The 27,080-nt window shown below is 50.7% G+C and overlaps 1 protein-coding gene across 1 annotated transcript; it reads left to right on the top strand.

Annotated features, from left to right (window-relative positions):
• Positions 1 to 8,085: 8,085 nt before the first annotated feature.
• On the top strand, positions 8,086 to 26,060 carry mmp25a (matrix metallopeptidase 25a). The gene is made up of 10 exons (XM_088915892.1): positions 8,086 to 8,360; positions 13,242 to 13,374; positions 14,833 to 14,968; positions 16,771 to 17,069; positions 17,979 to 18,155; positions 19,261 to 19,357; positions 21,604 to 21,686; positions 22,770 to 22,922; positions 23,765 to 24,028; positions 25,207 to 26,060. The coding sequence occupies exons 1-10, from the start codon at positions 8,259 to 8,261 to the stop codon at positions 25,485 to 25,487; spliced, it is 1,725 nt and encodes a 574-aa protein (XP_088772018.1). The 5' UTR covers positions 8,086 to 8,258; the 3' UTR covers positions 25,488 to 26,060.
• Positions 26,061 to 27,080: the final 1,020 nt, after the last annotated feature.

Here is a 27,080-nt window from a genome sequence, read left to right as displayed (position 1 = left end):
AGTCTAGCGCAGTAAAGCCCAGTGAGATCAGGGTAAAAACACAGTACAGCGCAGTATAGCCCAGTGAGATTGGGGTAAAAACACAGTACAGCACAGTAAAGCCCAGTGAGATCGGGGTAAAAACACAGTACAGCGCAGTAAAGCCCAGTGAGATCAGGGTAAAAACACAGTCCAGTGCAGTAAAGCCCAGTGAGATCAGTGTAAAAACACAGTCCAGTGCAGTAAAGCCCAGTGAGATCAGGGTAAAAACACAGTCCAGTGCAGTAAATCCCAGTGAGATCAGGGTAAAAACACAATACAGTGCAGTAAAGCCCAGTGAGATCAGGGTAAAAACACAGTCCAGTGCAGTAAAGCCCAGTGAGATCAGGGTAAAAACACAGGGCAGTGCAGTAAAGCCCAGTGAGATCAGGGTAAAAACACAGTCCAGTGCAGTAAAGCCCAGTGAGATCAGGGTAAAATCAGGGTAAAAAGATCACTGGGCTTTACAGCGCAGTAAAGCCCAGTGAGATCAGGGTAAAAACACAGTAAAGTCTGAGCACCCTGCTCCCATGAGTTTGCTTCCCCTTCAGTCACACAGATTGCTGTCAACAGGGACTGAGGGGTCAAAGGTCGGACTGACTTCATCGCTCCAGGGAAGGAAATGACCCTTTCGAAACGCAATCAGGGTGCAATTTCTCCCCACGCACAAGAGCCTTCCGCCTACAGGCTCCCCAGATTAAAGCCAAGAGGCACAATCGCTCCCATGTCTTGTGAAAAGCGATATTCTCTCGGCCCCGATCTCCGAGCATCACCACAGGGCCCGCTGGGGGATCTGCACGGGTTGTAAATTCTCACTCAGCCACAGCATGACTAGTGCGCTCGTCCTCTGGGCCTGCCAGGGTTCGATCCTGGTCACAGGCAGGGTCCGGGCAAGCAGAGTCACTCCCTGTGCTGTATATATACTGGAGTGACTCTGCATTGTAAAAACACAGTACAGCGCAGTAAAGCCCAGTGAGATCAGGGTAAAAGCACAGCGCAGTACAGTAAAGCCCAGTGAGATCAGGGTAAAAACACAGTCCAGTGCAGTAAAGCCCAGTGAGATCAGGGTAAAAACACAGTACAGTGCAGTAAAGCCCAGTGAGATCAGGGTAAAAACACAGGGCAGTGCAGTAAACCCCAGTGAGATCAGGGTAAAAACACAGTACAGTGCAGTAAAGCCCATTGAGATCAGGGTAAAAACACAGTACAGTGCAGTAAAGCCCAGTGAGATCAGGGTAAAAACACAGTACAGTGCAGTAAAGCCCAGTGAGATCAGGGTAAAAACACAGTCCAGTACAGTACAGCCCAGTTCGATGTCTCAGGCCATATATCTGTGACACTCCACAGGTCCTCAACCACAGGACAATTCTAGGGTGTCACCCCGGTGTCCTGGCCCAATTTCCCCCTGGTCTTTACCCATCATGGCCTCCTAATAACCCCCCTCTCTGAACTGGCTTCATCACTCTGCTCTCCTCCCCACTGAGAGCTGCTGTGTGTGAGCAGACTAGAGCTTCATCCAGGTGGGGGGACACACTGGTGGGGGTGGAGGGGATCCCCCTGACCTGTGAAGAGCTCTGAGTGGAGAGTCCAGAAGAGCGCTCGATAAGTGTCAGGAATTCTTATTAAATATTTTCTAATGAGATATCGCAGTGTAGGGGCCAGCTCCACCAGACTCTGTCCCAGCTTCTTCCCGCAGGCTGTCAGGCTCCTCAACACCCTGGTACCTACTTGCACCCACTCTGATTCCAGAAACAGGGTTTGAACGTCCCCAGTGTTTAGTGTATATCGTGTGATGTAACAGTTGAATTGCACTATGTACTGTATGTATCCTGTGTACACTCGGTGTGCCTCTGTTCCGGTGGACACTGTCTTAGGGGCGGAGTGGTGGCTCTGTTGCTAAGTATCTGTGCTTGAGCCTGTGGCTGGAAGGCTGCAGGTTCAAATCCTGTGGCCGGCAGAGGAATCCTACTCCGTTGGGCCCCTGAGCAGGGCCCTTCACCCCAGCTGCTCCAGGGGTGCTGTACAATGGCTGACCCTGCGCTCTGACCCCCAGCTTCTCTCCCTGTCTGTGTGTCTCATGGAGAGCAGGTTGGGGTCTGTGAAAGACACATTCCTAATACAAGAGATTGTACAGGGCCAATAAAGTGATCTGATCCGAGCTTAGTCTGCACGGTCTGATGTATTAGTATTTTTAGTCCTGTCTGCGTTGCCTGTGTCAGTGTCCTGCCTGTATTCGCACCGGGGGCCAGGAGGAGCGACGCAGTGTGGCACACCCCTGACCCCTGACTGGCACAGGGCAGCACACCCCTGACCCCTGACTGGGACAGTGTGGCACACCCCTGACCCCTGACTGGGACAGGGCAGCACACCCCTGACCCCTGACTGGGACAGTGTGGCACACCCCTGACCCCTGATTGGGACAGTGTGGCACACCCCTGCATGCACACATGCTCATACATGTACACACACGCACACATGCGCACACACACACACTCTTGCACACTTGCTCATACATGTACACACATGCACACATGCACACACACACTCTCATGCACACATGCTCATACGTGTACACCCATGCACACATGCACACACACACTCGTGTACACATGCTCTACATGTACACACACGCACACATGCACACACACACAGGTACACACACATACACACAGAGGCACACATGCACACACATATTCGTGCACACAGGGTCATACGCTTAAACACACACACACATGCACACACACATACTCATGCACACAGGGTCATATGCTTAAACACACACGCACACATGCACACACACATTCTCGTGCACTCATGCTCATATGTGTAAACACACACACAGACACACACAGGCACACATGCACACAGTCATGCTAAATTACGCACTTACGCACACACACACGCGCGCGCACACACGCAAGTCTCTTCTGGTCTAGACTGAAGAGGGCTAGTCGCTCTGGCCTGCAGGGCCTCTGTGGCCCTGGATCGCCCCGACTCCGGCGTGCTGGGGCGCCGCGCTCACTCTCTCTGGTGACCCCACTTCCTCCCCTGCCCCTCGCGGGGAAGCCTGGCCCCTGCAGCTCTGCCGCTCGCTGGGCGAGGTCTCGGGCGGGCCTCTGCTGTCGGGCTCTGTTCTTCTTCAGCGGTTCACCTGTCGTAACGGAAAGCTCTCGGCAGTTTAACAGAAACAGGAAAGGCAGGGAGGGTATGGAACAAATTGCCCCCGCCATGTGGTTGAAACCAATACCCTGGCTTGACATCAAGAGAGGAGGCACCTCTTTTAGATAATACTATCACTGCACTGAGAGAGAGAGGGGTTAATACAGACACACTGACTGGACACTCCAGTACATTAACACTACACTGAGAGAGAGGGGGGTTAATACAGACACACTGACTGGACACTCCAGTACATTAACACTGCACTGAGAGAGAGGGGTTAATACAGACACACTGACTGGACACTCCAGTACATTAACACTGCACTGAGAGAGAGGGGTTAATACAGACACACTGACTGGACACTCCAGTACATTAACACTGCACTGAGAGAGAGGGGTTAATACATACACACTGACTGGACACTCCAGTACATTAACACTGCACTGAGAGAGAGAGGGGTTAATACAGACACACTGACTGGACACTCCAGTACATTAACACTGCACTGAGAGAGAGGGGTTAATACAGACACACTGACTGGACACTCCAGTACATTAACACTGCACTGAGAGAGAGAGGGGTTAATACACACACACTGACTGGACACTCCAGTACATTAACACTGCACTGAGAGAGAGAGGGGTTAATACACACACACTGACTGGACACTCCAGTACATTAACACTGCACTGAGAGAGAGAGAGGGGTTAATATAGACACACTGACTGGACACTCCAGTACATTAACACTGCACTGAGAGAGAGAGGGGTTAATACAGACACACTGACTGGACACTCCAGTACATTAACACTGCACTGAGAGAGAGAGAGGGGTTAATACAGACACACTGACTGGACACTCCAGTACATTAACACTGCACTGAGAGAGAGGGGTTAATACAGACACACTGACTGGACACTCCAGTACATTAACACTGCACTGAGAGAGAGAGGGGTTAATACAGACACACTGACTGGACACTCCAGTACATTAACACTGCACTGAGAGAGAGAGAGGGGTTAATACAGACACACTGACTGGACACTCCAGTACATTAACACTGCACTGAGAGAGAGGGGTTAATACAGACACACTGACTGGACACTCCAGTACATTAACACTGCACTGAGAGAGAGAGAGGGGTTAATACAGACACACTGACTGGACACTCCAGTACATTAACACTGCACTGAGAGAGAGGGGTTAATACAGACACATTGACTGGACACTCCAGTACATTAACACTGCACTGAGAGAGAGAGAGGTTAATACAGACACACTGACTGGACACTCCAGTACATTAACACTGCACTGAGAGAGAGAGGGGTTAATACAGACACACTGACTGGACACTCCAGTACATTAACACTGCACTGAGAGAGAGAGGGGTTAATACAGACACACTGACTGGACACTCCAGTACATTAACACTGCACTGAGAGAGAGAGGGGTTAATACAGACACACTGACTGGACACTCCAGTACATTAACACTGCACTGAGAGAGAGAGAGGGGTTAATACAGACACACTGACTGGACACTCCAGTACATTAACACTGCACTGAGAGAGAGGGGTTAATACAGACACACTGACTGGACACTCCAGTACATTAACACTGCACTGAGAGAGAGAGAGGGGTTAATACAGACACACTGACTGGACACTCCAGTACATTAACACTGCACTGAGAGAGAGAGAGGGGTTAATACAGACACATTGACTGGACACTCCAGTACATTAACACTGCACTGAGAGAGAGAGAGGTTAATACAGACACACTGACTGGACACTCCAGTACATTAACACTGCACTGAGAGAGAGAGGGGTTAATACAGACACACTGACTGGACACTCCAGTACATTAACACTGCACTGAGAGAGAGAGGGGTTAATACAGACACACTGACTGGACACTCCAGTACATTAACACTGCACTGAGAGAGAGAGAGGGGTTAATACAGACACATTGACTGGACACTCCAGTACATTAACACTGCACTGAGAGAGAGAGGGGTTAATACAGACACACTGGACACTCCAGTACATTAACACTGCACTGAGAGAGAGGGGTTAATACAGACACACTGACTGGACACTACAGTACATTAACACTGCACTGAGAGAGAGGGGTTAATACAGACACACTGACTGGACACTCCAGTACATTAACACTGCACTGAGAGAGAGAGGGGTTAATACAGACACACTGACTGGACACTCCAGTACATTAACACTGCACTGAGAGAGAGGGGTTAATACAGACACACTGACTGGACACTCCAGTACATTAACACTGCACTGAGAGAGAGGGGTTAATACACACACACTGACTGGACACTCCAGTACATTAACACTGCACTGAGAGAGAGGGGTTCATACAGACACACTGACTGGACACTCCAGTACATTAACACTGCACTGAGAGAGAGGGGTTAATACAGACACACTGACTGGACACTCCAGTACATTAACACTGCACTGAGAGAGAGGGGTTAATACAGACACACTGACTGGACACTCCAGTACATTAACACTGCACTGAGAGAGAGAGAGGGGTTAATACAGACACACTGACTGGACACTCCAGTACATTAACACTGCACTGAGAGAGAGAGGGGTTAATACAGACACATTGACTGGACACTCCAGTACATTAACACTGCACTGAGAGAGAGAGAGGTTAATACAGACACACTGACTGGACACTCCAGTACATTAACACTGCACTGAGAGAGAGAGGGGTTAATACAGACACACTGACTGGACACTCCAGTACATTAACACTGCACTGAGAGAGAGAGAGGGGTTAATACAGACACATTGACTGGACACTCCAGTACATTAACACTGCACTGAGAGAGAGAGAGGTTAATACAGACACACTGACTGGACACTCCAGTACATTAACACTGCACTGAGAGAGAGAGGGGTTAATACAGACACACTGACTGGACACTCCAGTACATTAACACTGCACTGAGAGAGAGAGGGGTTAATACAGACACACTGACTGGACACTCCAGTACATTAACACTGCACTGAGAGAGAGAGAGGGGTTAATACAGACACATTGACTGGACACTCCAGTACATTAACACTGCACTGAGAGAGAGAGGGGTTAATACAGACACACTGGACACTCCAGTACATTAACACTGCACTGAGAGAGAGGGGTTAATACAGACACACTGACTGGACACTACAGTACATTAACACTGCACTGAGAGAGAGGGGTTAATACAGACACACTGACTGGACACTCCAGTACATTAACACTGCACTGAGAGAGAGAGGGGTTAATACAGACACACTGACTGGACACTCCAGTACATTAACACTGCACTGAGAGAGAGGGGTTAATACAGACACACTGACTGGACACTCCAGTATATTAACACTGCACTGAGAGAGAGGGGTTAATACACACACACTGACTGGACACTCCAGTACATTAACACTGCACTGAGAGAGAGAGGGGTTAATACACACACACTGACTGGACACTACAGTACATGAACACTGCACTGAGAGAGAGAGGGGTTAATACAGACACACTGACTGGACACTCCAGTACATTAAAACTGTACTGAGAGAGAGGGGGTAATACAGACACACTGACTGGACACTCCAGTACATTAACACTGCACTGAGAGAGAGGGGTTAATACAGACACACTGACTGGACACTCCAGTACATTAACACTGCACTGAGAGAGAGGGGTTAATACAGACACACTGACTGGACACTACAGTACATTAACACTGCACTGAGAGAGAGGGGTTAATACAGACACACTGACTGGACACTCCAGTACATTAACACTGCACTGAGAGAGAGGGGTTAATACAGACACACTGACTGGACACTCCAGTACATTAACACTGTACTGAGAGAGAGGGGTTAATACACACACACTGACTGGACACTCCAGTACATTAACACTGCACTGAGAGAGAGAGGGGTTAATACAGACACACTGACTGGACACTCCAGTACATTAACACTGCACTGAGAGAGAGAGAGGGGTTAATACAGACACACTGACTGGACACTCCAGTACATTAACACTCCACTGCATTGCACTGCAGAGGACCAGGTAAAAATACAAATAAATTAAAGAGAACCGGATGCACTTCCTTACACAGAGGGTGGTGGGAGTGTGGAACAAGCTGCCCAGCCATTTTACTGAAGCTGACACCCTGGTTTTGTTCACGACTAAACACTTAGATGAGATGCTCAGTGCAATTAGCTTTTGGAGGGGCCTCTTCCTGTGTGTGTCCTGTCCTGCTTCTAAACTGCTTTTAACCCTCAGTGACAGTGGGTGGGGCACAGCAGGGTAACATCTCCTCATCACCAGTCTAAGCCAGAGGGTGCTGCCCAGTGTCCAGGGGGGGTGTGTGTGTGTCCTGTGGTGGACAGGTGTGCTGTCCAGGGTGTGTGCGTGTGTGTCTTGTGATGGACTGTTGTCCTGTCCAGGGTGTGTGCGTGTGTGTCCTGTGATGGACTGGTGTCCTGTCCAGGGTGTGTGCGTGTGTGTCCTGTGATGGACTGTTGTCCTGTCCAGGGTGTGTGTGTGTGTGTCCTGTGATGGACTGTTGTCCTGTCCAGGGTGTGTGTGTGTGTGTCCTGTGATGGACTGGTGTCCTGTCCAGGGTGTGTGCGTGTGTGTCCTGTGATGGACTGTTGTCCTGTCCAGGGTGTGTGTGTGTGTCCTGTGATGGGCCCTACAGTAGCTGTCGGCCCCGGTCAGTCCCTGGAGGTCCCGCCGGGGCGTGTCTCGGGGGGGAGGGGCGGGGGAGAGACGGGCTCAGTGAAAGCCTCTCTGTTCCACTGTTATCGATCGGTCTGCCTGCTCCCGGGAGAGAAAAAGAGAGAGAGGAGAAAAAACAGAGAAGAGAAGGAGAGAGAGGAGAGAAGAGAGGAGAGAAGAGAGAGAGAAGAGGACGGCCCACAGGAGATGAAATTTCTACATTAAGAATGAAAGGCAGGCGGACGGGGAGGCAGGATTGTACTGCTGTAAATAGCCCATAAACAGGCAGCCTCCCGAGTCTGTCTCTCGCCGGACCTTGCGGGCGCGATGCGGTACCGGGTCGTGTTCGGCACCCTGGTCGTGTACCTCTGCCTCTCTGCGTCCCGGGCGGCCCCGGCTCCGGCTCCGGACGATTACAGCAAAAGCGTGGTGAGTTTAAACACTTCTGCATTTCTGTGCGTGAGTGATTCGCTCTGTATCCGGGCGAGCCCGGTCTGTCGCGCTGGGCTGGGCTGGGCTGGGTGTCCTGGGGAGACTTGGCAGAACCGAACAGGCGGGCTGCCTGACCGGACAGTTCGGGTTCGGGAAAGCGCCGCTGCGGGTTGATTTCAGCAGTGCGAGCTCAGCGGTTCCGAGCGGTCCGGAATGAAGTCCCAGAGCCTCGCTTGTGCGCTTTGAGCACACCGTTCAGAGGGCGAGAGCATTCAACTTTCAGAAAAGGCTAAAAAAGCAAACCGCTAAACCCAGCGATCGCTGTCGTGCGGTGAGGATTTCAGACGGGTACAAACCAAGAGGCAGCTCCAGTGCCTTCAGAAAGTATTCGCCCCCCGTTGGTTATTTCTCGTTCTGCTGTGTTAGTTAGCTAGATAAGACTTTATTGATCCCGTAGGGAAATTGATGTGTTACAGCAGTCCAGCCCAAGACAAGCAAAAACAGACATCAGAATAGACAAAGTTATACAAAACAAATATAAAATAATTAAAAAATAAATACACAGGTGTGTGCAAAAAATGCTGAACATAGTCGCTGTAAAAACAATAAAATATGTGCAAAATGTGCATCGGTTTATACAGACTGATTGTCCAAAAAGTACAATGGAGCAACATGCTGTCCATAGATGAGCAGATGAAGGTCTAACAGTCCCAGCCTAGGGCAGCGTTATACACCCTGACAGCCGCCGGGAGGAGAGACGTGCAGAAACGTTCCCCTGAACACCGGAGCTGGAGCAGTCTGGTGCTAAAAGCCCAGACTTTGTGTTGCAAAGTCAAATTAAAGCATATTTACACGGGAGCGCTTTTCCCCTCCTGTAGAAGTAATTCTCTATAATGTTACAACGAAATAGAGTATTTTGATGTCTTCAGAATTATATTAAAAATAAAAATTACTTCATTGATAAGTATTCACCCCCTTGGTTTTAACAACCTAAACTGGGGGGAGGTATTCAATTATCTTGAGAGATATCACACTAAATACGTTCACAGAGTACACCTGTGCTCGATTGCTTGATTGCACAATAAATATCACTGACTGTGAGGTCTCACAATTGAAACAGCAGATCAGATCAGATCAGATCAGTCCAGTCCAGTCCAGTCCTGCTGTCTCGAAGACCAAGGAGCTGCCCGTGGAACTTCGACATGAAGTTGTGAGGAGGAGAAAAGCTGGAGAAGGTTATAAAAAGATTGGCAAAGCTTCGAACCTTCCCAGGAGCGCCGTGAAGTCCACTGAAACAAAATGGGGAAAAAACATGGCACAACCCAGACACTCCTAAGATCAGGCCGTCCTCCCAAATTGAGCAACCGGACAAGAAGGGCAAAGTGCTTTACAGGTCAGGGGGGTCCCCTCCACCCCCACCAGTGTGTCCCCCCACCTGGATGAAGCTCCAGTCTGCTCACACACAGCAGTTCTCAGTGGGGAGGAGAGCAGAGTGATGAAGCCAGTTCAGAGAGGGGGGTTATTAGGAGGCCATGATGGGTAAAGACCAGGGGGAATTTGCCCAGGACACCGGGGTGACACCCCGACTTTTCTCGAGAGACGCCCTGGGATTTTTAATGACCACAGAGAGTCAGGACCTCGGTGTTACGTCTCATCTGAAGGACGGCGCCTTCTTTACAGTAGAGTGTCCCCCGTCACTATACTGGGGCATCAGGACCCCCACAGACCGCAGGGTGAGAGCGCCCCCTGCTGGCCCCACTAACACCTCTCCCAGCAGCAGCCTCAGCTTTCCCAGAGAAGTGACCCAGAGGCCAGCTACAACACTGACAGAGCCGCAGAGCTCTTTGGCTGAAACGGGAGGAACTATCCAGACTTCAACAATCTCTTCAGCACTTCCCAGGTTCGGCCTCTTTGGGAGAGTGGCTAGAGGGAAGCCAGCTCCGAGAGAGGCCAACATTGAGGCACGCCTGGGGTTTGCTAGAAGCCATGTGACAAAACCTGAAACCTTTCGGAAGAAACGTTTGTGGTCCGATGTGACTAAAGCTGAGCACTTTGGCCTGGAAGCAGAGCGCTGTGTTTGGCGCAAACCAGGTACAGCCCAACACCCAGGTATCGCCATCCCTACCGTCAAGCATGGTGCTGGCAGCATCGTGCTCTGGGGCTGCTTTTCAGCAGGAGCAACTGGAGAGCTCGTTGCCATCAAGGGCAGCATGGATGGAGCCAAACGCAGGCAAGTCCTTGAGGAGAACCTGTTTCAGTGAGCCAGATTCGCCTGTTTAGGGCGAAGATTCATTTTAGATAGATAGATCCGTTATTGATCCCGTGAGGGAAATTGCAGTGCAACAGCAGATTAACACAGTCAACACAGCACAGTGTAACGAAATGATACAACAATACATACAATACAATCAGTACAGTGAGAAGTGCACTAAGAAGAGTTACTCACAGTCCGGAACACACAAAGAACAAACCAGAACAGAACAGTATACAAAAAGGCGTATTGCACAATATGATTATAAATATAAATGTATTGCACGGGTCCCTGGCGTATATTGCCCAAGAACGGTTGTAAAGGGGAAAAGAAAGAGAACAGATGTATCAGTTTACTGTTCAGTCCAGAAGCAGGTCACTGTCAGTGTTGCCTCTGCCCAGACGCAAGGTGGATGCGTTGTACAGTCTTATGGCAGAAGGCAAGAATGACCTCCTGTAGCGCTCCCTGTCGCACTGTGGATGGATCAGTCTATTGCTGAACGTGCTCTTCATTTCCACAAGCCTGTCATAGAGGGGATGGGAGACGTTGTCCATGATGGCCTCTAGTTTGGACACCATTCTCCTCTCAGCCACTACCTCCAGGGGTCCAGGCCAGACCCAATGACAGAACTTGCTCCTCTGATGAGCTCGTTCAGCCTGTTAGCATCCAACAGGACGATGACCCAAATCACACGGCATAGACTATCAAGTAATGGCTTTAGGGAAAAAAAGAAGGTCAGTGTTCTGGAATGGCCCAGACTTGAATCCAACTGGAAAATCTGTGGGATGACCTGAGAATCGCTGTCCACCGACGATCTCCATTGAATTTGTCAGAGTTGGAGCAAATTTGCAGTGAAGAATGGGCAAAAATGCCCCAATCTGAATGTGCAAAGCATATTGACTGGGGGGGGGGGGTGGGTGAATACCTTTGTAAATGAGAAATGTCAGTCTTTCATTCTGGAGAAATGAGTGTTCTTGAATTAAAAAATATATTTTTGGATTCATAAATGTGTTTAACGTATTGTGTTATTAAAAGGGAGAAAAAATTATTTCAATGTGTTAAAATCTGGGAGGTGTAACAGGAACAAAATGAGAAGAAATTCAAGGGGGTGAATACTTTCTGAAGGCACTGTAATTAGCAGCTGCAAATCGTTTGGCACTTAGCTGTTGATGGAGTCCGGCTGCAATTGATGTTGAGAGAGGCCAGTCATGATCCTGAGGGGTTTGAATTCTGGACTCTCCATGCTGATTTAGTTAGAGCAAGACCAAGTCACCTTGATTGTAGTGGATTGTGAAATAATCTATCCCAGCAAGACACTGGCGCAAGGCGGGTAACACCCTGGACAGGACACCAGTCCATCACAGGACACACACACACACCCTGGACTGGACACCAGTCCATCACAGGACACACACACTCGCACACCCTGGACAGCACACCTGTCCACCACAGGACACACACACACACACACACACACACACACACACCTGGACAGGACACCAGTCCATCACAGGACACACACACACACACACACACACTCTGGACAGGACACCAGTCCATCACAGGGCAGATAAAGGACCTGAGACTGGACCTGAACCACCGGACCCGCTGTCCCCCTAGTCTAACAAGACTGGACCTGAATCTCTAACTGGAACAATGCTAATGTTGACCCAGGAGAACACAGGGCTGCGCAGGTGAACACTAGACTGCGCAGGACAACACTGGGCTACACAGGAGAACTGAGGGCTGCGCAGGACCGGCAGACAGTGGGTGGGCATGGGAGCAGGAAGAGAGCTGGGGCCCCTCTCTCGGGGTCGTGACCCTCAGCAGGTGCTTGTGCAGGAAAGGGAAGTGTGGTGTTCTTGAACAGGAAACTCTCCAGATGAGTGTTTGTTATCGGCTGCTCTTCTGTCTGTTTGCGGGGGGAGGAGGGGGTGGGTGGGTGAGTCAACAGCTCAGAGGAAGGAAGAAAATCGTTGCAGCTTTGCAGTTAGGTCATCTTTTCTTCCTCAAAGCCCCCTCTCCGTCTCTTGCTCGGACTCACTGCCAGTCTGTTCGGGCCTGTTCCGCCTGTCGGGCCAGCGCCCGGGTCTCCAGTGCTCTGATGGGCCAGTCAGGGAGGGAGGTGGCGCGAGCTCAGAGCTGAGTGTTCCCTGTCCCTGGGACCGACTGTACCTGCTGGGTGTGAAGATCTCTCCTCCACCATGTGACCTCCTCCCTGATCGACCTGCCCGGTAGCTCGCTCCCTGCTGATTGGCCTGTCGCAGTCAGCTGACCCGCTGGTTGCTGATTGGCCTGTCGCAGTCAGCTGACCCGCTGGCTGCTGATTGGCCTGTCGCAGTCAGCTGACCCGCTGGCTGCTGATTGGCCTGTCGCAGTCAGCTGACCCCCTGGCTGCTAATTGGTTTGTCGCAGTCAGCTGACCCCCTGGCTGCTGATTGGCTGGCATCTGAAACGTCAGAGTTCCACGCCACGCCGTGACTGGTCGGATCCACACCTCTTCTCTGTCGGGAGGGGCTCCTTCACACTTCCCGGTGGGCTGAGCCTTTCTCAGTACTCCCCCGGGATTGGCCGAGGGCCTGCATAGCTGTACCCTCATTGGCTGTGTGTTTCTGACCCTTGCGCAGGATTGGCTGAGCCGGTACGGGTACCTCCCGCCCCCCGACCCGCGGACGGGGCAGCTGCAGACGAAAGAGGGGATCGAGAAGGCGCTGAGGGTGATGCAAAGATTCGGCGGCATCAAAGAGACGGGCCAGCTGGGTACGTCTCTGTCTGTCTGACGTCCTGCCTGTCCGGTGGAAAAACACAATCAAGGTCACGGATAGAAAGAGGCCGTTTGACTCCATCTGGCCCATGTGGTAGTTTGTAGCTTATTAATCCCAGGATCTCAACTATTTCTTGAGAGAAGCCAGGATTATCAGCTCCAGCAACACGGCTGGGCAGCTTGTTCCACATCCCCACCAGTGTGTCTGTATTAACCCCCCTCTCTCTCAGTGCAGTGTTAATGTACTGGAGTGTCCAGTCAGTGTGTCTGTATTAACCCCTCTCTCTCAGTGCAGTGTTAATGTACTGGAGTGTCCAGTCAGTGTGTCTGTATTAACCCCTCTCTCTCAGTGCAGTGTTAATGTACTGGAGTGTCCAGTCAGTGTGTCTGTATTAACCCCTCTCTCTCAGTGCAGTGTTAATGTACAGTAGTGTCCAGTCAGTGTGTCTGTATTAACCCCCCTCTCTCTCAGTGTAGTGTTAATGTACTGGAGTGTCCAGGCAGTGTGTCTGTATTAACCCCTCTCTCTCAGTGCAGTGTTAATGTACTGGAGTGTCCAGTCAGTGTGTCTGTATTAACCCCTCTCTCTCTCAGTGCAGTGTTAATGTAGTGTAGTGTCCAGTCAGTGTGTCTGTATTAACCCCTCTCTCTCTCTCAGTGCAGTGTTAATGTACTGGAGTGTCCAGTCAGTGTGTCTGTATTAACCCCTCTCTCTCAGTGCAGTGTTAATGTACTGGAGTGTCCAGTCAGTGTGTCTGTATTAACCCCTCTCTCTCAGTGCAGTGTTAATGTACAGTAGTGTCCAGTCAGTGTGTCTGTATTAACCCCCCTCTCTCTCAGTGTAGTGTTAATGTACTGGAGTGTCCAGGCAGTGTGTCTGTATTAACCCCTCTCTCTCAGTGCAGTGTTAATGTACTGGAGTGTCCAGTCAGTGTGTCTGTATTAACCCCTCTCTCTCTCAGTGCAGTGTTAATGTAGTGTAGTGTCCAGTCAGTGTGTCTGTATTAACCCCTCTCTCTCTCAGTGCAGTGTTAATGTACTGGAGTGTCCAGTCAGTGTGTCTGTATTAACCCCTCTCTCTCAGTGCAGTGTTAATGTACTGGAGTGTCCAGTCAGTGTGTCTGTATTAACCCCTCTCTCTCTCAGTGCAGTGTTAATGTACTGGAGTGTCCAGTCAGTGTGTCTGTATTAACCCCTCTCTCTCTCAGTGCAGTGTTAATGTACTGGAGTGTCCAGTCAGTGTGTCTGTATTAACCCCTCTCTCTCTCAGTGCAGTGTTAATGTACTGGAGTGTCCAGTCAGTGTGTCTGTATGAACCCCTCTCTCTCTCAGTGCAGTGTTAATGTACTGGAGTGTCCAGTCAGTGTGTCTGTATTAACCCCTCTCTCTCAGTGCAGTGTTAATGTACTGGAGTGTCCAGTCAGTGTGTCTGTATTAACCCCTCTCTCTCTCAGACTCTGAGACACTGCTGCTGATGAAGAAACCCCGCTGTTCTCTCCCTGACATAATTGGCACTGCGGAGCTGTTGAGGAGGAGGAAGAGATATGCTCTCAGTGGGGAAGTGTGGAGTCACACCCAGCTCACCTGGAGGTCTGTGTCTTGGTCTGAACATCTGCCTGCTGGAGTGTGGCTGTCTCACTGTTTCTCTGTTGAGGACAAAGATTTGTCTCTGTCTGAATGTCTGACTGCTGGAGTGTCACTGTCTCACTGTTTCTCTGTTGGGGACAAAGACGTGTCTCTGTCTGAATGTCTGACTGCTGGAGTGTCACTGTCTCACTGTTTCTGTGTTGGGGACAAAGACATTCAGGACATTGGTGGGATTCTTCCACATGGAAGACACTGGTAAAAACACAAGGAATTGAGCTGCTGCTGATGAAGATGTATGTGGACGTAATAAAACAACACTGCCCCCTAGTGGACATGTTTTTCCTCCCTCTCCCAGTGTCTCTCCCTGACTTTGTGAGGTGTCCCCATCAGGACAGTCCGCTCAGGTGCTCTGTAAGAGCTGTGGCTGACGACAATAGACTCTCACTCTCCTCTCTCACAGTCCACATTTCATAGAGAAATGGGCCGACTGGAAAGACGATTTACAGCGTGCGACTTTCTTCCCTTATCTCTCCCTCTTTCATGATTAAAATCTGGTAACACACTTAAGACAAAACCCACACAACAGTTGGGCCCGTAAAGAGGGAGAAGAAAACCCCGAGAAGGGTTATATTCATGGATTTTTGACATGCCTGTGTTTCCTGCACCGTCCTCCTGCCCCGTGTGGGCTCTAGAGGACAGGAGAGTGACGTCAGTTCCAGATTCACTCAAGCACGGCTCGAAGGCTACAATCACAGAGGGACCACAGATCTGTAGAGGCCATTCCGATTGGTGCCCGTTTAACGATCCCGAGACTGCTGCTCGAGACCCCTGTTATAACACAGTGTATCAGAGAGTCACAACAAGCAGTTTTCACGGTAGCCTCAAGTGGCACTGCGGAGGCAAAGCAGCTACAGACGTTCTAAGAGGACACGTGGGTGGCACTGTGGCTCAGGATCTGCGCCTGTGTGGCTGGAAGGTTGCCGGTTCGAATCCCGCGGCCGGCAGAAGAAATCATCCTCTGTTGGGCCCCGGAGCAAGGCCTTTAACCCCAACTGCTCCAGGGGTGCTGTATAAATGGCTGACCCTGCGCTCTGACCCCCAGCTTCTCTCCCTGTCTGTGTGTCTCAGGGAGAGCGAGCTGGGGCCTGTGAAAAGACACATTCCTCATGCAAGAGATTGTATAGGGCCAATAAAGTGATCTGATCTGACATGGGGCGCATTCCAGTTTACATGCCATTGAGGCAGTAAATAAGTGGGGAATCACCCCAGAACCGAATATAAGGAGAGAGCAAGAGTATCCACAGGGTGCCTCTGGCAATCTGGATGGCATCAGATGTAGTCAGACCCAGCAGGCCTCCTCGTTTTTAGAGGCAGCATAGCAAGAAAGAGGTTATGACACAGTGTGTCAGTGGAGCAGTGTGCTGTAGAACCTTCCACGCCCCCAATGCCACGCCCACATCATGCTTTAGACACGCCCCCACCACCACCGCCACACCCACATCACCGTCTTGCCACACCCACAACACTCACCATATGCCACGCCCCCTCTGGGCTGACATCACTCGGGTCTGAGAGTTTCCGATCCCGAGAGTCTGCTCCAGCTGTGCTCTCCTCCGCTGGACTGGACCCCGGAGGAGAGGTAGCAGGACTCTGCCACCTGAGCTCCGGGCTGGGAATCACACTTTCTTTCTCTTCCCCCCTCCTTCCCTCCCTCCTTCTCTTCTCCCTCACTGTGTTTCTCCCTCGCTGCCACCTCTGGCTTCTCTCTCTCTCTCTCTCTCTCTCTCTCTCTCTCTCTCTCTCAGGGTGGATAACTACCCCGACGCCGCTCAGAGCCCCACTCTCCGTGCTGATATGGTGAGGTATCTCATGCATTTGGCCCTGCAGGTCTGGGCCAAAGTCACTCCCCTGCAGTTCCGCGAGCTGACAGCTGGGGGCGCCAGCGAGGAGCCCGACATCCACATCACGTTCAGCAGCTCCTACCACCAGGACGGTTACCCCTTCGATGGCCCGGGGGGTACGCTGGCTCATGCCTTCTTCCCCGGAGAGCACCCCGTCTCTGGGGACACGCATTTCGATGACCAAGAGTCTTGGACTTACGCAGGTGAGCAGCTGATTAATGAAAATCAGCCTTCATTCCACTGGCTGACTGCTCGTCAGCAGGTCTTTCTGTGAACAGATATTATTGTCAGACTCCCATCGACACTAACAGAGTAGTTTGAGTCACTGCAGGCCAGGCAGTCAGTGTGTCTGTATTAACCCCTCTCTCTCTCAGTGCAGTGTTAATGTACTGGAGTGTCCAGTCAGTGTGTCTGTATTAACCCCTCTCTCTCAGTGCAGTGTTAATGTACTGGAGTGTCCAGTCAGTGTGTCTGTATTAACCCCTCTCTCTCAGTGCAGTGTTAATGTACTGGAGTGTCCAGTCAGTGTGTCTGTATTAACCCCTCTCTCTCAGTGCAGTGTTAATGTACTGTAGTGTCCAGTCAGTGTGTCTGTATTAACCCCTCTCTCTCTCTCTCTCAGTGCAGTGTTAATGTGCTGGAGTGTCCAGTCAGTGTGTCTGTATTAATCCCTCTCTCTCTCAGTGCAGTGTTAATGTACTGGAGTGTCCAGTCAGTGTGTCTGTATTAACCCCTCTCTCTCAGTGCAGTGTTAATGTACTGGAGTGTCCAGTCAGTGTGTCTGTATTAACCCCTCTCTCTCAGTGCAGTATTAATGTACTGTAGTGTCCAGTCAGTGTGTCTGTATTAACCCTTCTCTCTCAGTGCAGTGTTAATGTACTGCAGTGTCCAGTCAGTGTGCCTGTATTAACCCCTCTCTCTCTCTCAGTGCAGTGTTAATGTACTGGAGTGTCCAGTCAGTGAGTCTGTATTAACCCCTCTCTCTCAGTGCAGTGTTAATGTACTGGAGTGTCCAGTCAGTGTGTGTGTATTAACCCCCCTCTCTCTCAGTGCAGTGTTAATGTACTGGAGTGTCCAGTCAGTGTGTCTGTATTAACCCCCCTCTCTCTCAGATCCTCAGGGTACAGACCTGTTCACAGTGGCTATCCATGAGTTTGGTCACGCACTGGGTCTCTCACACTCCTCCTCTACCAACTCTATCATGGCGCCTTACTACCAGGGCCCTGTCGGGAGACCGGAGAATTATGTACTGCCCGCTGATGACACCCAGGGCATCCAGCAGCTCTATGGTAGCTCTCTCACTCTCACTCTCCTTCACTCTCACACTCTCACTCTCCTTCACTCTCATCCTCTCACTCTCCTTCACTCTCACACTCTCACTCTCCTTCACTCTCATTCACTCACTCTCCTTCAGTCTGATACTCTCACTCTCCTTCACTCTCACACTCTCACTCTCCTTCACTCACTTTCACTCTCACACTCTCCTTCACTCTCACTCTCACACTCTCCTTCACTCTGATATTCTCACTCTCCTTCACTCTCAATCTCACACTCTCCTTCACTCTGATACTCTCACTCTCCTTCACTCTCACTCTCACAGTCTCCTTCACTCTCACTCTCACACTCTCCTTCACTCTCACACTCTCACTCTCCTTCACTCTCACTCTCACACTCTCCTTCACTCTCCTTCACTCTCACACTCTCCTTCACTCTCACACTCTCTTTCACTCTGATACTCTCACTCTCCTTCACTCTCACACTCTCACTCTACTTCACTCTCACTCTCACACTCTCCTTCACTCTCACTCTCACACTCTCCTTCACTCACTTTCACTCTCACACTCTCCTTCACTCTCACTCTCACACTCTCCTTCACTCTGATACTCTCACTCTCCTTCACTCTCACTCTCACACTCTCCTTCACTCTCACTCTCACACTCTCCTTCACTCTCACACTCTCACTCTCCTTCACTCTCACACTCTCCTTCACTCTCACACTCTCACTCTCCTTCACTCTCACTCTCACACTCTCCTTCACTCTCACTCTCACACTCTCCTTCACTCTCACACTCTCACTCTCCTTCACTCTCACTCTCACACTCTCCTTCACTCTGATACTCTCACTCTCCTTCACTCTCACTCTCACACTCTCCTTCACTCTGATACTCTCACTCTCCTTAACTCTCAACCTCTCACTCTCCTTCACTTTCACTCTCTCACTCTCACTCTCATTCACTCACTCTCCTTCACTCTCACACTCTTACTCTCACTCTCATCCTCTCACTCTCCTTCACTCTCACCCTCTCACTCTCCTTCACTCTCACACTCTCACTCTCCTTCACTCTCCTTCACTCTCCTTCCTTCTCACCCTCTCACTCTCCCTGTGTGTCTCAGGAAAGAAGAAAGGTGTGACCGTTTCACCCCCAGACGCCCAGCCAACTCGCTCTGTACCCCGACTTCCCTCCCCACCGCCTCGCAGGCCAACCAGATAGTGAGTCTGTCCGGCTGTCTGTGAGCCTGCCTGTCTCCATCTGTCTGTCTCTGTCTCCATGTGTCTGTCTGTGAGCCTGCCTGTCTCCATCTGTCTGTCTCTGTCCCCATCTGTCTGTCAGCCTGCCTGTCTCCATCTGTCTGTCTCTGTCTCCATGTGTCTGTCTGTGAGACTGCCTGTGTCCATCTGTCTTTCTCTGTCTTCATGTCTCTGTCTGTGTGTCCATCTTTCTGTCTGTAAGTCTGCCTGCATTCTCAAGTCTGTGTGTTTGTCTCAGTCTGTCTGTGTCCATCTGTCTGTCTATCTGTCCCTGTGTCTGGCTGAGTCCATCTGTCTATGTCCATGTGACTTTTTTTGTCTTTATCTGTCCAGATTTCGATCTGTGTGTTGTAAGAGACATTATTGGCGTGAAACTGAACTGAATTGTTCAGTATAATTTCATACTGAACTTTTCCCTTGTAATGTATAAGATAAAATGGTCGATTTCTCTTCTCTGGCTTTGACAGAGAAGACAGTGGCCCCACTCGGAATGAGTACAATTGTCTGTTACTTACTACCGACAACTGACACTGAACACAACACTACAAAAGTTGCAAAAATAACATTTTGTGATTTTGTGTCTATTTGCCTGCAGGAGGGGGACTTGACCCCTTTTCCAATCATAATCATAATCATAATAATAATAATAATAATAATAATAATAATATAGTTATCTTCTTGACTCTCCACTCAGAGCTCTTTACAGGCCATGGGGATCCCCTCCACCCCCACCAGTGTGTCCCCCCACCTGGATGAAGCTCCAGTCTGCTCACACACAGCAGCTCTCAGTGGGGAGGAGAGCAGAGTGATGAAGCCAGTTCAGAGAGGGGGGTTATTAGGAGGCCATGATGGGTAATGACCAGGGGGGAATTTGGCCAGGACACCGGGGTGACACCCCTACTCTTTTCGAGAGACGCCCTGGGATTTTTAATGACCACAGAGAGTCAGGACCTCGGTTTTACGTCTCATCCGAAGTCCAGTTCAGTTTATTGCCGGCGGCACCGGCGCAGTGACATGCTCGCTGGCGTCAGTGCTCCGAGACAGAGACATGAAGGACACAGCAAGAGCATCAACACAGAACAGCAGCAGCACGTTAAACAACACACAACGTAAACAAAGCCCATCAGTGTGCACCAGAGGTAGGGGTAGAGGAGCCTTTTTACAGTATAGTGTCCCCGTCGCTATACTGGGGCATCAGGACCCACACAGGCCGCAGGGTGAGCGCCCCCTACTGGCTCCACTAACACCTCTCCCAGCAGCAGCCTCAGCTTTCCCATGACTCTCCCCTCCAGGTACTGGGCAGGCTCACACTGCGGAGCTCCAGTGCTGAGCTGCAGGGGGATACAGCTGCTGACCTACAGGGGGTCTTCCCAAAGCTCTGCAGGTGGCGCCCCCTGGCGGTGGTCCTGTCTGCCTTTTTTTTCCTTTCCTGCACGAGGAGCAGGGGGGTTGATGAACCCCCAAACGTTGTGAATCAAGCCCACCGCTCAGACCCCCTCAACGCTGCCACGGGCTTTTCATCACATTAATCGCCAGATACACATCCGGAGCAGACCACTCTAACGCTTTGATTGCAACACAGGAGAAGGCACAAACAGACTAACGCCATCTCACCCACACAGCTAGACACACGAAAACGCGCAGCAGCTTCACAGGAAGTCAAGATCCGATGGGAATCGCGAGAAATCCAAATGAAAAAAAATGGAGGAGAAATATATCAGGGAAATAAATGGAAAGAGAGAGCATGTTCGTATTTTGAGTCCTGGTTATTGTTTAATTAAACTCTTTCATTGTGCATGTAAGCAAAAGAGCTTCCGGTGTCCACCTGTCTGTGTGTCTACCTGTCCCGGTATCTGTGTCTCTGTGTCCGTGTCCATCTTGTTTCTGTCTGTCCACACGTCTGTGACTGCTGGTGTTACTCTCTCTGTCACCGTCTCACTTTGTGTCTCCCTGTCTCTTTAAATCAGTCTGTCCTCACGCTGTGTCTCCCAGGCACACAAAGCCCTGTGTGTCTTCTCCCCCAGTGCCATCACTGGCAGGCCTGAGCTCCCCCATCAAAGCTCCGTCTCTTCAGCTGTTTCTGCCAGCTGCTTATGTAAACATAGGCCAGTGCTGCCCTCCAGTGGTGATGTTTCAAAATTGCACTTCTGGACTCATTCGATCAGCATGAGATGATGATGACCTTTCCTGTCCCCTGTGTCTCTCAGTCCCGGGCCAGCGTTTCCGGACCGATGTGCTGGAGGATTTGATGCTGTGGCCAACATCCGAGGAGAGGTCTTCTTCTTCAAGGGTCAGCACTGATCTAACTCTGAGCTGAGCACGTCTGTTGTTCTAAAACTAGGATGTTCAGTGTGTCTGTATTACCCCCTCTCTCAGTGCAGTGTTAATGTACTGTAGTGTCCAGTCAGTGTGTCTGTATTAACCCCTCTCTCTCTCAGTGCAGTGTTAATGTACTGTAGTGTCCAGTCAGTGTCTGTATTAACCCCTCTCTCTCAGTGCAGTGTTAATGTACTGTAGTGTCCAGTCAGTGTGTCTGTATTAACCCCTCTCTCTCAGTACAGTGTTAATGTACGGTACTGTAGTGTCCAGTCAGTGTGTCTGTATTAATCCGTCTTTCTCTCAGTGCAGTGTTAATGTACTGGAGTGTCCAATCAGTGTGTCTGTATTAACCCCTCTCTCTCAGTGTAGTGTTAATGTACTGGAGTGTCCAGTCAGTGTGTCTGTATTAACCCCTCTCTCAGTGCAGTGTTAATGTACTGTAGTGTCCAGTCAGTGTGTCTGTATTAACCCCTCTCTCTCTCTCAGTGCAGTGTTAATGTACTGGAGTGTCCAGTCAGTGTGTCTGTATTAACCCCCCTCTCTCTCAGTGCAGTGTTAATGTACTGCAGTGTCCAGTCAGTGTGTCTGTATTAACCCCTCTCTCTCTCAGTGCAGTGTTAATGTACTGGAGTGTCCAGTCAGTGTGTGTGTATTAACCTCTCTCTCTCTCAGTGCAGTGTTAATGTACTGGAGTGTCCAGTCAGTGTGTCTGTATTAACCCCTCTCTCTCAGTGCAGTGTTAATGTACTGGAGTGTCCAGTCAGTGTGTCTGTATTAACCCCTCTCTCTCTCAGTGCAGTGTTAATGTACTGGAGTGTCCAGTCAGTGTGTCTGTATTAACCCCTCTCTCTCAGTGCAGTGTTAATGTACTGGAGTGTCCAGTCAGTGTGTCTGTATTAACCCCTCTCTCTCTCAGTGCAGTGTTAATGTACTGGAGTGTCCAGTCAGTGTGTCTGTATTAACCCCTCTCTCTCTCAGTGCAGTGTTAATGTACTGGAGTGTCCAGTCAGTGTGTCTTGTTTGACTTCTCTCTCTCCTTCTCCTTCTCTCTCAGGCCAGTATTTCTGGCGTATCCAGCGGTCCGGCTCTCTGGTGTCCTTGTCTCCAGCACTAGTGTCCAATTTCTGGCAGGGTCTCCCGGCAAGGTTTGCCCGCATTGACGCGGTGTACGAGAGAATGACTGACTCCCACATCATCTTCTTCATCGGTCAGTTGAGCGCTGTTATGCACTGCTCTGTCCTTGTTTTCTATATCTGGTCCTTAGATGTCAGCTCATGCACCCCAGTAATTTGTGGATAATGCATTCCCTCTGTTCATGTTTGAGATATTGCCATAGATAAACATAGATTGCCATAGAGCCCCCGAATGCACATATCACTTAGATAAATACATTTTGCTAGCAGCCATGTCACCCTGCAACTCCCAGATGGCAGCCCCACTGGAGCTCCGCAGTGTGAGCCTGGCCAGTACCTGGAGGGGAGACTCCTGGGAAAGCTGAGGCTGCTGCTGGAAGAGGTGTTAGTGGGGCCAGCAGGGGGCGCTCACCCTGCAGTCTGTGTGGGTCCTAATGCCCCAGTATAGTGACGGGGACACTATACTGTAAAAAAGGCGCCGTCCTTCGGATCAGACGTAAAACCGAGGTCCTGACTCTGTGGTCATTAAAAATCCCAGGGCGTCTCTCGAGAAGTGTCGGGGTGTCACCCCGATGTCCTGGCCAAACTTCCCCCTGGTCTTTACCCATCATGGCCTCCTAATAACCCCCATCTCTGAACTGGCTTCATCACTCTGCTCCTCACCACTGAGAGCTGGAGTGTGTGAGCAGACTGGAGCATCATCCAGGTGGGGGAACACACTGGTGGGGGTGGAGGGGATCCCCATGACCTGTAAAGAGCTCTGAGTGGAGTGTCCAGAAAAGCACTATATAAGTGCAAGGAATTATTATTTTACTATTTAGTCTTGCATGTTATAATCCATGCTGTGCAGAGAAATGGGCCAGCAGTTAACCCAGCCTGGTGACCAGTCTCTCTGTATTAACACACTCTCTCTCAGGCGCTCAGTACTGGGTGTTTAAGGACACCAGAGCACTGGATGGTTACCCCCGGCCCGTGTCGGACTGGGGCTTGCCAGCAGGGGGCAGCAGAGTGACTGCAGCTTTCGTGTGGGCGCACAATGGCAAGACCTACCTCTTCCGGGAGAAGGAATTCTGGCGTTACGATGACCGGGAAGGAAGAGTGGACCCTGGTTACCCCAAATCCGCTTCTCTCTGGAGCGGGGTGCCCTCTGACCCTGATGACATCATCACCTGGGAAGACGGTAAGGTCATTGTGTCACCCGTAATGACATCATAAGTGACAGGTGTGTCATTTCCTTGAAAAAGCTCTTCTCAGGGAGGTTCAGTTGGCATCAGTCGCAGTGTGCTCACGGTGTAGAGTATTGAGATCAGTCACAGTGTGCTCAGAGTGTAGAGTATTGAGATCAGCCACAGTGTGCTCACGGTGTAGAGTATTGAGATCAGTCACAGTGTGCTCAGAGTGTAGAGTATTGAGATCTGTCACAGTGTGCTCAGAGTGTAGAGTATTGAGATCTGTCACAGTGTGCTCAGAGTGTAGAGTATTGAGATCAGCTACAGTGTGCTCACGGTGTGGAGTATTGAGATCAGTCACAGTGTGCTCAGAGTGTAGAGTATTGAGATCAGTCGCAGTGTGCTCAGAGTGTAGAGTATTGAGATCAGCCACAATGTGCTCACGGTGTAGAGTATTGAGATCAGTCACAGTGTGCTCAGAGTGTAGAGTATTGAGATCAGTCGCAGTGTGCTCAGAGTGTAGAGTATTGAGATCAGTTGCAGTGTGCTCATGGTGTAGAGTATTGAGATCAGTCGCAGTGTGCTCATGGTGTAGAGTATTGAGATCAGTCGCAGTGTGCTCAGAGTGTAGAGTATTGAGGTCAGTCACAGTGTGCTCATGGTGTAGAGTATTGAGATCAGTCACAGTGTGCTCATGGTGTAGAGTATTGAGATCAGTGGCAGTGTGCTCACGGTGTAGAGTATTGAGATCAGTCGCAGTGTGTTCAGAGTGTAGAGTATTGAGATCAGTCGCAGTGTGCTCATGGTGTAGAGTATTGAGATCAGTCACAGTGTGCTCATGGTGTAGAGTATTGAGGTCAGTCGCGGTGTGCTCACGGTGTAGAGTATTGAGATCAGTTGCTCACGGTGTAGTGCTCACAGTGTAGAGAACACTGCACTACACTACATCCGTATGATCAGTCATGGCCTGCTTATGGTCTAGTGGAATTGAGATCAGTTTGGCACCTGTAGCAGTTAACCAAACAAACAAATTCTGTTCCCACAGACTTTTGAGGACACAATAATTTAACAAACCTATATATATCAATATATCCTCACCCTTACTTCCCTAACCTGGTCTCCTCCTCCCTATCTCAGTCCCAGGTCTCAGTCTCTCATAGTGCCATTTCTCTCCTTCTCCCTCCATTAGGCGACGCCTACTTTTTCAAGGACAACCAGTACTGGGTACAGCAGAAAGGGGGGCTGAACCAAGAGGCAACCACTCCCAGATCAGTGGCCGTGGATTGGATGAGATGCGCCCCGCCCCCCTCTCCCAGCCAACCACCTGTCAGGTCTGATCCCAAAGGGCGGGACTGCATCTGCAACCTCGGCAACGGTGGGGTGGGGCAAACTCCCAAGGTGGTCTCTCACTGGTTGTTTCTGCTGCCTGTCTCCTTGCTCGCCCACCTCACTTCCTTTTTCTGCTACTGAAGCTCAAGCTGCCGAAATTAAAGAGGAGACGCCCCCCATGTGGAGCTCAGGTCGAGCTTCATAGGTCCTGGACGGGGCTCTGCCGCTGGGTTTCGGGAATTTGGGATGGCCCGGGACGGATCTGCATGAAGGCTTGCCTCCTGTCTCCCACTTCCTGTCCCTCCTCTCACTTCCTGTCTCCGCTCGGGCGTGGTTGCTCGAGAGGTCCCCAGTGGGATCTTTCCCGATTCCAGGCAGCGCACGGCACGCAGGGGAGAGGACTGGCGGTGGGGAGGGTTCAGGGCTCTGGTGCAGACTGGAGGAGACGCTGGAGTCCGGTCCCGGGTTCCGATCTCGCTCGGGCTCCAGAGGCATTCGTCTCTGGGAAAGCCGTGGGGTTTGGAAAGCTACGCCAGTGTTTTCTTTCTTCCTAAACGAGTCGATTGGTGCTCTTGACTTATTTATTTCCGTGCCCGGAGAGTTCTGGATTGTGCAGCCTGGGGTGCAGAATCTCAGCTCGCAGCTTTCCATGTTGTTCTTTTTTTTAAGTGCCTTGTTGTTTTGTATTTTCATTTTGGAATAAACATCAAAGTGGATCTTCTTGTGCGAGTGTGTTTATTCGCTGGATAGAGGGGTCATGCCTTTTGGACTTTCACTCCTGGATTTACTTTACTGACCAGATCTGCGTCTCTATCTCTCTCTGCGTATTTCCACTCACAGTGGGGGGGATTGCTGCAACAGAATGGACTATCGAGGAGAGAGATCACTTCATTGGCCCTATACAATCTCTTGCATGAGGAATCTGTCTTCTCACAGACCCCAGCTTGCTCTCCATGAGACACACAGCCACAGGCGCAGATCCTTAGCCACAGTGCCACCGATCTGCCCCTGCAAGGGACCCCATTCCTGCTCCCCCCAGGCTATCCACCTAACCAGCCGTTTCTCTGGGAGGAGACACCCAAAAGTCAGGGGGGAACATGCAAACTCCACCCAGACAGTTCCCGTAACAGCACAGTCAAACAGCGTCAGGGCATCTGCAGTGACTGGGGGCCCGAAGTTCGACCCCCCCACCTCCCGCGGCACAGTGCTCCCTGTGCCAACACACGGGAGCATCAGTCGGGAATCCTGACAGGTGAAAGATCGCCCCCTACTGGTCCACCAACACCACTAACAGAAACAACCAGTGGAGGTCTCCAATCCCAGTACTGCCCGGGGCCTCTGAGATCCGATCGGGTCACAGCACGAAGGGCGGATGCTACTGAGAGGTGACAGTGTGTATGATAATGATATTGTAGCGGTCCTCCCTAAATTTCCCTCTGTTCAGTGGACGGCGGTGCAAAGAGAGAGGCAGGAGACTGGAACTGCAGCTTACTAGTTTATTGCCCTTAGGGATACAGGGGCAGGCTAGTCCCTCGGGGCAGAAAGGCAGGAAAGGGCACGGAGCTGACTGCTCTGTCAGGGGTTTGGCACAAGAATGGCAAGAGGGTGGAAAGGGGTCCCCTATTTCTAATAGGAGGGGAAAAAGGGGTACCCCATTTCTAACAGGAAGGGGGAAAGGGGAAGTGAGTCTGCAGGAATTGGGGGTCAAGTCTTTGGACGTCCAGGGAAGCCTCT

The sequence above is a fragment of the Atractosteus spatula genome, chromosome 5 (assembly GCF_055471065.1).
Source record: "Atractosteus spatula isolate fAtrSpa1 chromosome 5, fAtrSpa1.hap1, whole genome shotgun sequence".
NCBI lineage: Eukaryota > Metazoa > Chordata > Actinopteri > Semionotiformes > Lepisosteidae > Atractosteus > Atractosteus spatula.
The sequence above is the reverse complement of the archived record's forward strand: the minus strand, read 5'-3'. Positions and strand labels throughout refer to the sequence as shown.